This window comes from Suncus etruscus, chromosome 6 (genome assembly GCF_024139225.1).
Source record: "Suncus etruscus isolate mSunEtr1 chromosome 6, mSunEtr1.pri.cur, whole genome shotgun sequence".
Taxonomy (NCBI): Eukaryota; Metazoa; Chordata; class Mammalia; order Eulipotyphla; family Soricidae; genus Suncus; species Suncus etruscus.
The window spans coordinates 16,254,752-16,267,479 of record NC_064853.1 but is presented as its reverse complement, the minus strand read 5'-3'; the positions used below and the strand labels follow the sequence as shown (position 1 = coordinate 16,267,479).

General features: G+C 40.6%; 1 protein-coding gene across 1 annotated transcript in view; it reads left to right on the top strand.

The window, feature by feature from the left end:
* The window catches only part of PATJ (PATJ crumbs cell polarity complex component), a 367,443-nt gene that overhangs the window by 230,155 nt on the left and 124,560 nt on the right, over positions 1-12,728 (top strand). Inside the window, exon 29 of the mRNA XM_049774382.1 lies at positions 9,907-9,998. Within this exon, the coding sequence (XP_049630339.1) occupies positions 9,907-9,998 (92 nt within the window). The remainder of the gene's footprint in view (positions 1-9,906; positions 9,999-12,728) is intronic.

Genomic DNA, 12,728 nt, shown 5'->3' with positions numbered 1-12,728 from the left:
GAATTGGAAAGCCAGGATCATTTTTCATGGGGTCTGGTGTCTGAGATGTGGAGAAAGAGAATATTCTAGATAGTCTTGTTTGTGTGGTTTTGGGGGATCTTTTTGGTTTGCTTTTGGTCATATCTGGCCATGCTCAAGGGTTATTCCTGCTCTGTACTCAGGAATCACTCTTGGTGGGCTCTGGGGACCCTATGAGGTGTTGGGAATCAGTCCCTAACTAGCCGAGTATAAGGCCAGGCACTCTTATCTGCTGTATCTTTCCAGCCCTAGAAGGTCTTTGAATAACTTTAAAAACTCAATTCTGGGACCAGAGAGATAGCATGGAGTTAGGGCATTTGCCTTGCATGCAGAAAGACGGTGGTTTGAATCCTGACATCCCATATGGTCCCCCGAGCCTGCCAGGAGCAATTTCTGAGTGTAGAGCCAGGAGTAACCCCTGAGCGCTACTGGGTGTGCCCCCCAAAAAACAAAACAACAAAAAAACCCATTTAATTCTCCTATAATCTATTTCCCCAGCCCCCAAGCTGTGCTGCACCACTGTGATTTCTAGAAAGACACATATATCCTCATGTCTGCATCTTTTTTCAGCTGTTTTACTCCCATCCTGGTGCCCTTGCTTCCCCTCTTCACTTTTTTTGTATCTGCTAAAATTCTTTCTCCTCCTCTCATCCTGACCAAACTGCTCATTTCTTTGCCTTCTGCCCCATGCAATCCAGTTCATCCAAAAGCAATGCAGGAATTGGTATCTACGACTTGGTTACTTATTTACCTGTCAGGTGCTTGAATTAATTAATTTCTACTAAATGTTTTTCAAGGACTCTGGTATCTGGACCATTTTTAGTGCTCATTGAAAGGGTCAGAGTGATAACACAGCAGTAGAGCATTTGCCTTACATGCTGCTAACTCAGGATTTACCCAGGTTCAATCCCTGGCATCCCATATGGTTCCCAGAGCCTGCCAGGAGTGATTTCTGAGCACAGAACCAGGAGTAACCCTAAGAACCACTGGGTGTGGCCCCCAATAACCCCAAAAGTTTTTCCAGTGAAGATGATAGAGATGATCATTCTTGTTTATATATCATTTGCATAATTATTGTTGAATAATAAAGTAGTGAATATGAATCATATCCATTATGTTTTTTAAATATAATTTTTATTTTAATCATAGTGGCTTACATATCATTCACAGTAATATTCCAGGTACATCATAACATTGAATCAGGGGAATTCCCATCACCAAATTGTCCTCCCTCCACCTCTTTTTTTGTTTTTGTTTTTGTTTTTGTTTTTGTTTTTGGGTCACACCCAGCAGTGCTCAGGGGTAACTCCTGGCTCTATGCTCAGAAACCGCCCCTGGCAGGCACAGGGGACCATATGGGATGCCGGGATTCGAACCAATGACCTTCTGCATGAAAGGTAAATGCCTTACCTCCATGGTATCTCTCCGGCCCCCTCCCTCCACCTCTTTTCCCATCCTGCTATTGGAACATTTTGAGATCTGGAATTCTATTTTAAAAGACCTGTAAATTGGATTTAAAATTTCACAGAATTAAAAATTAGTTCCTTGGGGCAGGAGAGATAGCACAGCGATAGGGTTTTGCCTTGCATGCAACCGATCCAGGACAGATGGTGGTTCGAATCTCAACATCCTATATAGTCCCCCATGCCTGCCAGGAGCAATTTCTGAGCACAGAGCCAGAAGTAACGCCTGCCAGGAGTAATTTCTGAGCACAGAGCCAGAAGTAACCCCTGAGTGCCCAAACTCCCTGAAGTCAACTTCAGTTTTATTCATGAATAAGATCAAGTAATTGTGCATTCCTCTGCTGGTTAATGTGGCACTTACATGAAGTAATATACTGAAGGTATATGTATGTAATGTGTGTGCCTACGCGTTATAAATGATATTGATTGCAGGACAGTTGGAAAATACCAATATTGAGGATAAACTGGAAGGCTGGGAATATCGAGCTCATGCAAGTGTTTACAAGCGCCTGCATTTGATCTCCAGCATAAGCCTCGAACTCTGCCATGTGCAGTGTAATTAGAGAACTCACAGCACTGCTGAGCCCAGTCAGTGTTGCAGTGCTGGCCCAAGCATTGATGTGCTGGGCCCAGTTGGCCAAGTATCACCAAAGTTTCATAAATATTGCTTGCCACTTCTGCTCTCTTCCAAGAAAGACACTAGAAGAAGCTGGAGTGTGACTCAGCAGATAGAGCACATGTCTTAGATATTTGAGTCCCTGGATTTGATTACTACACTAAAAAGCAATTCTATTAGTGACTTTTTTTGGTTTTTGTTTTTTTTTTTTGTTTTGTTTTTGGGTCACACCCACCAGGGCTTACTCCTAGCTCTAAGCTCAGAAATCACTCCTGGCAGGTTCAAGGGACCATATGGGATGCTGGGATTTGAACCACCATCCTTCTGCATGCAAGGCAAATGCCCTACCTTCATGCTATCTCTCCAGCCCAACACTAAAAAGCAATTATATTAGTGACATTTGAATGTAATTTTGTCTCAGTCACTAGACAACTTTCTCTCTTGATGCATGGGATTGAGAGCTGTACCAACCTTCTCTTATTAGCTCTGAATGAGCATTTTCCACTTACTGTCAGTGGAAGCAATAGGTAGTCATTTGGTGGTAATTGTATAGTCTTTTCCTTTGTTTCCTATATAATCAGGTATAGCATGATGTTCTTCCTGGTTTGATGCCTTTGTTTGTTTGTTTGTTTGTTTGTTTGTTTTTAAATCACACCTGGTGATGCTCAGGGTTACTCCTGGCTATGCACTCAGAAATCGCTCCTGGTTTGGGGGATCATAATGGATACCAGGGGATCGAACTGTGGTCCATCTTGGGTCAGCTGCATGCAAGGCAAACACCCTACCACCTGCGCCACAGCTTTGGCCCCTTGATGCCTTTAGTTTTTGTTTTTAAACCCAATGTTTGGGTTTTTAAAACTCAATAGATTAGATATATATTTTAGGTTTAATTCTAAGAAGTAGAATTTTGAGATTAAATCAGTTCATAGGGCCTAGAAAGGCCTGGGGGAATAGTGCAGTGGGTAAGCAAGCAGTTAACCACAATATAATCCCTATAATCCCAAAGAATTCCAGAGCCCCATCAGGAGTGATCTCCAAGCTTAGAGCCATGAGTAAGCTCTGGGCACCATTATATATGGATCTAAAATAAAAACAAAACAAAATTATAAGTGCTGGGTGATAGTACAAAAGGCTAAAATATATACTTTGCAAGCAAGAGCCTCAGGTTCAATCCCTGGCACTATATGGTTCCCCACAAATACTATGAAGAGGTGCCTTATCTCTCAAAATACATAAATAGTATTTGTTTGATTTTCCTTCATGTATTATGCTCAATAATAGAATTTATTAAAGTAAATTAAGAGCCAGAAGGTTAGGAAAGCAAGAAGGGCACTTGCCTTACATGCCCATCTACATATGATGTCCTGAGCACAGAGACAGTCTCTGCCCCACCCGGTGTGGTCCCCACAACCCAACGAAGTTTGATCTTTAGATTCTAATTTCTTTTTTGTTTTTTTGTTTGTTTTTGTTTTTGTTTTGTTTTTTGGGCTACACCCTTTTGACGCTTAGGGGTTACTCCTGGCTATGCGTTCAGAAATCGAACTGTGGTCCTTCCTTGGCTAGCGCTTGCAAGGCAGACACCTTACCTCTAGCATCACCTCTCTGGCCCCTAGATTTTAGTTTCTTTTTTTGGGGGGGGGGAGGGGTTTGGGCCACACCCTGTGAAGCTCAGGGGTTACTCCTGGCTATGCGCTCAGAAGTTGCTCCTGGCTTGGGGGACCATATGGGATGCCAGGGGATCGAACCATGGTCCATCCTAGGCTAGCGCTGGCAAGGCAGACACCTTACCTCTAGCGCCACTGCGCTGGCCCCCATTATTCTAGTTTCTTAATATTTAAATTTAAAATATATTTTTAAGCAGAGATAACTCCTCTTTCATTATTAGAGGTTCAAATCATTACATTTTAACCCACTGTTATTAACTGGAAATAGTCCACTTTAATAAAAGCATGAGCAGAAGGGCTCTTGGTATCTGTAATGTTCAGACCTCAGGCAAATTTGTTGCTTGAACTAAATGTTAATTTTTGTATAATTAATATTTCTAGCCCCAGTTCAAGTTAATTTACTTTTATTTCCAATTTGATAAATTTTCTGAATATATTTAATTAAGCTACTTTCAGCATAAATTTATATTCATGTTCAGTTGAACTATAGCAAATTAAGAATAGTTTAAAACCAAGCTCCAGATTATTTTTGAATAATTGATTTTATTGAAATAAATCTTATTAACAACCTCTAAGTGACAGTTTACATACTAGAGCACAAAGGCAAATCTATTTACTCTTTTATTGAATTTTTCCTAGATGAATCCTGACTCTACTTCTGTGTAATTTATAAAATGGTGCAACTAAAAAAAGGTTGAGGAGTGACCAATTTATCCAGTACACTGGAGAAAACTGCGATTGATCTATATGACTCATATATATCCTGTTGTTTGTACCCAGAGGAAGGGACAATTTAAGAAATGCTGTGTTGGAGCTGGAGAAACAGTACAGTGGATAGTGAGTTTGCTTTGCACACAGCCAACCGATATTCAATCCCTGGCATCTCAAATGCCCCTCTCTAGCACTGTCAGGAGTTAATTCCTAAGTGAAAAGCCAGGAATAACCCTTGAGCATCTTGGATGTGATCCCAAATCCAAAGAAGGGAGGGAGCGAGGAAAGGAAAAAAGAAAATAAGGTAGAAAAAAGGGAAGGAGGGAGGGAGAAAGAGAAAAGAAAGAAAAGGAGGGAGGGTGGGTGGGAAGGAGGGAGAAAGAACAAGCTGTATTGTCTTTGGGACAGCAGAAGGCTTGTAGTGAAACAGAGATTGGCTCTGATCCTGTATCTCAGAACTCCTGACCCAAGATGATCCAGGTCCAAAACCCACTTGATCCTGCACAGGGATGACATGAGAGACATTTTGATAAAGGTGACCTTTAGAAATCATTTGATTTTTCTGTGGCCTCTACAAATAGCTTGACCTCTAGGTGTGCCCTAGAATGACAGGGTTTTTTGCATTAGAGGCTAAATTACCTCAAGCACAATTGTCTGGCTTTCTTGCCTGATGAACCTGATCAGAAGCCACACTGCCCTCTCTTCCGAGATTTAAATGAGACATCAACAGGCATAAGGAGCTTAGGTTGGAGCTCAACACAGAGCAGACTACCAGTTCATTATTAATACTAATTAGAATTAACCTGAAGGGTTCTGATAAGGTGTAGATCACTTCCTTTTCTGCCTGTACCACACTTGGAAGACTTCCTACACCTGTTGTTTAAAGAATCCCAAGAGAACAACAGCTTCTCAGAAATAGAATAAGTGACAGCCGGATGTTAACTGTGTACTGAGGGGAAAAAATAGATACTCTACTTATTGAATTTTCTCTGGAGTCTCTTTCCTTTACTGATGAAGAAATAAAAACTGCTTCTGTGGCTGGAAGCTAAATTCATTTTACTGAAGTACTAAACATTAATTTTATATGTAATTAGTTTATTATCGTTGTTATTATTAATATTATCTTAAATATTTTAAAATATTGTTAAATGGTTTTTTTTATTTTGTTTTTTTTAAATTTGTTTATTATTAATATTATTATTAATGGTTTGATTTGCATTTAATTTAATAAGATCAAAGAAATCTGCTAAAACCCAGGGGCTGCTACTGTGTCATTTCTAAGGCTGGAGTAGGAAGAGAGTGAGTGGAGGTTAATCCTGGATTTTTTTTATTTTTAAGCCAGAATTCTGCCTTTTCCTTTTAGATTTGATCCATCCAATTGGGTTTTGCTCTATATTGGATTTCTTGCAGTAGTCCCAGTTCTCCCCACCCCAAGAGCCGAGTTTCTCCAGAGACCTCTGAAAATTGGCAGGGAGCAGCTGCCTCTGCAGTAAACATCCAGGTTGTTGGCCCTGGAAAAAAGCAGCAAGCAAGCTGCTCTGCCTCTCAGCTGCCAAATCCTCTGAGTACTTGGATATTGCACCATGAATGATGGTGCCTTAGAGCTGGGTTTAGGAGATTAGCATGCATGGCCTGTTTTCTTTGTCTGGGCTGCAATTTTCCCTCTTTGAGGAATACAGTACTATGTATTCTATGAAAATAGAGGGTCACCAGCCAAAAAAGAGATAGCCACCAACACAGAATGGTTACATCAAATAAACAAACAATTGGTTAGGGGTCAGAGCAATAGTACAACAGGCAGGGCACTTGCCTTACACACAACCAACCCAGGTTCAATTCCCGGCAACCTCTATGGTTCCCCAAGCCTGCCCAGGAGTGTAGAGTCAGGAGTAAACCCAAGCACAACTGGATATGCCCAGAAAAATAAAATCAAAGCAGCACTTAGTGCCATTTTCATCCAGGACATGCTCCATGAACACAAAGGTGCAAGCCCTGTTGATAAACAGGAGAAGATCAAGGGGAAAACTGCATGCATGAAGCCCACTGGTCAGGAGGTAAATGTGTGCCACAGAGCAAGATGGACTTTATCACAGGAGAGGTGGGGGATTTGTAATGAAAGATCATTAAAACCCTTGCTGTAGCATTCAGACAGGAAAGCTGGGGGTCTCCTGGTTTAGGAAAATCTTTTCCTTGAGCAGAGGCCAGACACAGCCTAGCAGACATTTGCCAGTAATTACCTCCATGCCAGGCCTGGAGTCCAGCTTATTTCTCACGTCATCTCCTTTTAAAATTGTGATTGAGGGAGCCCTGCTTGCAGTTCATTGCAAATTAAAGTAATTGAAAACTACAGTTATCCAAAAGAAGGGGCCATGCTAGACATTTTCTTTTATGGTGAGGTGCCACCACTTAATCTGTTTTGGATGTTTCCTTCTGCTGTTGAACCTGCTTTTTCATATTATTCTTAATGACTACATGATTTACTTAACCATGTTCTGGGTAATGAAGTTAGGTCAGATGTAAATGTATGACAGATAAAAGCATGAACATATTAGGAAAAAAATATATCATCTAGGGCATAGTCTAGATTTGTTTGTTTTTGTTGGAAGCCACACTCAGTACTACTCAGGACTTACTCCTGGCTTTGCATTCAGGGATCAGTTCTGGCAGGGTTGGGGGACCACATGTGGTGTCAGGAATTAAACCTGGAATAGTAGCATACAAGAAGACACTCTCCGTGCTGTCGTAACTCTGCAGCTCTAAGCTAGATATTTTTAGTTTATTTTTTCATAAAAAAAGAATACCCCCTTCACCAGTGCAACATTCCCATCACCAATGCCCCTCATCTCCCTCCTCCCCCACCCCTGCCTATATTCAAGACAGGCATTCTACTTCTCTTACTCATTAACATTGTCATGATAGTTGTCAGTGTAGTTATTTCTCTAACTGCACTCACCACTCTTTGTTGTGAGCTTCGTATCGTGAGCTGGTCCTTTCAACCCTCGTGTCTATTGTCTCTGGGCATTATTACAATAGAATCTTTTATTTTTCTTAAAACTCATAGAATTGTGAGACTATTCTGTGTCTATCTCTCTTATTTCACTCAGCATAATGATTTCCATGTCCATCCATGTATAGAAAATGTCATGACTTAATCTCTCCTAACAGCTGCATAATATTCCATCGTGTATATGTACCACAGTTTCTTTTAGGCTAGATACTTTTAAAAGACATTAATAAAATTAAACAAAAAAATTTTTTTTGGTTTTTGGGCCACACCCGGCGATGCTCAGGGGTTATTCCTGGCTGTCTGCTCAGAAATAGCTCCTGGCAGGCACGGGGGACCATATGGGACGCCGGGATTCGAACCAACCACCTTTGGTCCTGGATTGGCTGCTTGCAAGGCAAACACCGCTGAGCTATCTCTCCGGGCCCAAAAATTAAACAAATTTTTTGAGTATTTGTTGATGCTTCTCTTTTTGATATGTGGTTTAATTAATAGTGTTACAGTTGTGCACAAGTTCCTGGTATTGCTATACAAAGTTACTGCACCTGACCCCACTCCATCACCAAAATGCCAATGATCCTACCCCAAATCCCTTTTGTTTTCTATGTTCCAACCTTCCTTTCCTCCCACCTGTCCTCCCATTGTTGATTGATAGTTATGATTTCGGTGTATACTGTACCTTCCTTAGCACCATACAGTGCTCAAGTCCTCCACCTATGTTCCTGTATTACTTCCAGTCATCCTATTGCTTTCCCTGACTCCCCCACTGCTCCATACCTGGCCCATTCAGATCTGTATCCTAGCATCCAATACTTATTGATTGGTGTTGTTTTGTTTTGTTTCTTTCTATCTCACATAATGAGTGAGATCACCCTATATTTATCCTTCTGCTCCTAGCTTATTTTGCTAAACAATAATCTCCAGTTCTACCCAAGTTGCCATGAATCGCATGACTTTATTTTCCTCATGACTGTATCATTTTCCACTGTGTATATACACCATGATCTTTAACAATTCCTCTGTTGCCGGGCATCTGGATTGTTTTCATGTCCAGGCTGTTGATCTAGAAACTATAATGAATATGGATTTGCACGTATCTTCCAAATCAATGTTTTTGTATTTGGGGGATAGATGCCTAGAGGCGAGATAGCTGGCTCAAACAACAGCTCCACTTTTCTTTTAGTTTATTTGTTTTTTTGGACCATACGCAGCTGTTCTCAGGGCTTACTCCTAGCTCTGAGCTCAGGAATCACTCCTGGTGATGCTCTAGGGACCATAGGTGGGATGGGGATCAAACCCATGTCAGCAACATGCATGGCAAGAATAGTATCTGCTGTACTATTTCTTCAGTCCCTCTGGTCTTTCTTTTCTGACCAATCTCTCAATATTGATCATTGTTTGTTGAAATGAAATATATAATGAAATAAAAGTCTAATCATGATGATCATAATAGTTTATTGGGGGAATATGGAATTTAAATGTGTTTAGAGTCCATTTCAGTGAAATGAACCAAGTTAGAAATCCCACCTCACTTTGGATAAAAGTAGATGGTTTATTGTTTGTGCACAGTTGGCCTGTGCAGTTGGCCTAAAAGTTAACCTAAAATGAAGATATCACATTTATTGCCTCTGCCCTATAAAATTTATGTTTTTAATAACCTAGACACATTTACGGAATCATGTTTAATGGACCCTGTAGAGGTCTGGTGACAACCACAGTTTGGTCTGTTTTCCATATTTCTTAAAAATGTGGAAAAGCTTTAGGAAATAAAATATTCATCATAAAGTTTTTGCGTCCAGCTCAACTACTGCTCTTGAAGTTTGTAGAAGGGCCAATTACTTTATTTTTTCTTATAAATATTCTCAAAATTGAATTTAAGAGATTTTACTAGCTATTTAGAATTTGAATCTATACTGCAAAGAACATTAAAATTTTTCCATAAAGAGCCCCTAATGGTCTGGAAATGTGACTCAAGTATTAATGCATATGCCTTGCATATGCTCAGCCATAGTCAATCCCCAGTAACACATGCCCTCCCAAACACTGCCAGCAATGGTCCCCCAATTTTTTTTTTTTTTGGTTTTTGGGCCACACCCAGCTGTGCTCAGGGATTACTCCTGGCTATCTGCTCAGAAATAGCTCCTGGTAGGCACGGGGGACCATATGGGATGCGGGGATTCGAACCAACCACCTTAGGTCCTGGATCGGCTGCTTGCAAGGCAAACACCACTGTGCTATCTCTCTGGCTCCAGTCCCCCAATTTTTAAGTCCTTCAATAACCACTTGAACATGAATAAATACCATTTTTAATTCCTAGTATGTGCATATATTTACTCATTATACATGTCTGAATATGAATATATTTAATTTTATGTAAATACATATTGTACTTCTGTGAATAAAGCTTTATTCATTTTTTGACCCAAACAGATAAACAATCAGATCCTCTATGGAAGAAGTCACCAAAATGCATCTGCCATTATTAAGACTGCCCCTCTGAAAGTCAAGCTGGTTTTTATCAGGTAAGAGAGTGACACCTGCCATGGACAAATTATTATTTGCATAAGACTCTCACCTTTGGTCTTCTCATCATTGTCTTCTAGAACTACATTCCTTTTGTGACTGTAACTAATGAAAGTTTAGATTGTCTAGGTTAGGAGTCAACTTTATTTTTTATGTCTCACTTGGTAGGGTGGTCATTGAGACCTGTCTTGATATTTCGAACATTTGTATTTCTTTTCATTCTTCTTCTCCCAAATTTGATCACTCTACCTATATCTAGAAAAGAAATAAAAAAAAAATCTTCTTGTTTCTTTTCTGGTGACCATCATTTGGTAGATTTGCTGACTCTCATTTCTTCCCTGAAGAATAGACAGAAACACAAAACACAAATGTTTTAGGAGCTTCTAATGAAAAATGCTAGAGAAGGGTTGGCATAGGCTTAGGGGAGAGCATATGCTGAGCATGTGTGAGGCCAAGTTCCATCCCACACCAGATGCCTGTCCCCAAGCACTGCTGTGTGTAGCCCTGGTGGTCCCCAATACCACCTGTCCTGTGAGGAATAGCCTGAAATATTTAAATTCAAATGAAATGAATTAAATACTGGTGAGAAGTCCAGGGTAGAGAGGTCAGCTTTGCTGCCTATTGTGTTGAATGTTGGGGTCACCTCATTGAACACTTTCTTGTAGACATTCTTGTTCACATTCTCTTATGGACCAGCTAATTGAGTGTTTTAGGGGTGAATGAACTGAAATAGGGACTCCTCACTGCTGAAAGTCCTCATTCCCACATCAGTGGTGGAATGGGAATGCATTCTCTGGTTTTGGACTGAATTCTTTCTAAATGCAATGACTGATGAATTTGAATTCTTTCTAGATTAGGTACATAGCCCTGTCTGGTAACTGTCCCTCTTGTCTTTGCCCCAGACTTCAATGAACCTCTGGAAGAGTGAATGAGAAAAGAACACCTACCTCATGCATTGTGATAGTTCACAAATTTGAAATTTTCAGTATAACATCCAATGTAGTATAACAGCTAAAAGAGCAAGAATAGGTATTTTATGATGGTGATAATCACTCCTATTCTACCTGTTTATTAATTACCTCTAGGTAAGACCTACCATTCACAGGGGTTTACTGGGATGAACAAGTGATTTACACAAAATCAGGATGCTAATAGATGTGCTAGTAAAATCGTTCTACCCTTTCACTTTAGACCTATAGGGAGTTGCCTCTTTGCTCTTGAAGAAACCCAACTTTGAGTATCAGAGCAATAGTACAGTGGGCATGGCACTTGTCTTGATTGCAGCCAACCCAGGTTCAATTTCTGGCAACCCATATACCTCAATGTCCCCCCTCCACGAGTAACACCAAGAATATTTCCTGAGAATAAAACCAAGAGTAACCCCCAAGAATCACAAGGCATGGCCAAAAAAAAAAAAGGTAAAAAGGAAAAGAAAAGAAATTCAACTTTGGCACCCTTTTCTCCCATTAACCAGGGCTTCTGGCTTTCTAGATTTTTCACTCTTGTGAAACCTTCTGCCTCCTAGGATGTCTTTGTGTATTAAGACAACCAGACTGGCTCACTCACCAAAATTAGACACTGGTCTTCCCTCACAGTTCCTTCCTTGCTCTTCCTGTTGCTATTGGTTATGAAATTAATGTCCCATGATGAAAAAGGAAGAGATTTTAAGATTGGTCAAGAACTTAAATGTTTAAGATGCTATCTGTAGAATGAGTTCTAGTCTGAGGCTTTGTTCACTGTTGCAGGAAAGATGTAAGAGGACACATATAGAGCAGCCCATTCAGAGAAGTGCTTGTACCTATCTCTTGCTGCGTTCTGTTTTTTGGTTGAGGGAAAACATTCAAAATTTATTTTTCAACAGGTAGACAACAGCAGCAGGTAAAACTACAGGGTTTCTCCAAATATCATCCATTCCCAAGGCATCATTTATTTACTCATTCACTCACAGGTTGAGCAAGGGAGAAGGGAAAGGTCGGAGTCTCAATAACAGCATCCGTCTCACAGGGTTTTCAGGGAGTTCTCACCAATGAATATTTCCAGAAGGAAAGGTGTCACTTAGCAAAGATGATTTTTTTAGGTCCATATGTACAGTGCAGTAATAGATACAGTCTTGATCTTCCACAGAGAGAGCAAAAGTATGATAGTTGGGAGTAACATTTAAGCTAGATGGTTCAGTGATCATGTCTAGCTCTGCTGGGGTCCACCAGGGCCACTGAGAAATATGAGCACCATGTGGTTACCTGCATATGAATTGGGACTTCAGCTTTTTGAGTTCTCTCCTTGACCCTTCTTAGGATTGTTCATACCTCAAGCAGTCACTGCCTCAGTTCTCCCTGCTGCCCACTCTTATAAAGAGAATAAGGACAGTTGAATAGGATCCAAAGAAGTCATGTGACATGTTGAAGTCGTTGGGAACTAGAACCTTCCTCCTTCAAGAAAGACTTAAAGAATAATTAAGTGTGGGCCGGAGAAATAGCACAGCAGTAAGACATTTGCCTTGCATGCGGAAGGTCGCTGGTTCGAATCCCGGCATCCAATATGGTCCCCCGAGCCTGCTGGGGGCGATTTCTGAGCATAGAGCCAGGAATAACCCCTGAGCATTGCCAGGTGTGACCCAAAAACCAAAAACAAACAAACAAACAAAAAGAATAATTAGGACCTGAAGAGATAACACCGAGGCATTTGCCTTGCAAGCAGCCGATCTAGGACCAAAGGTGGTTGGTTCGAAT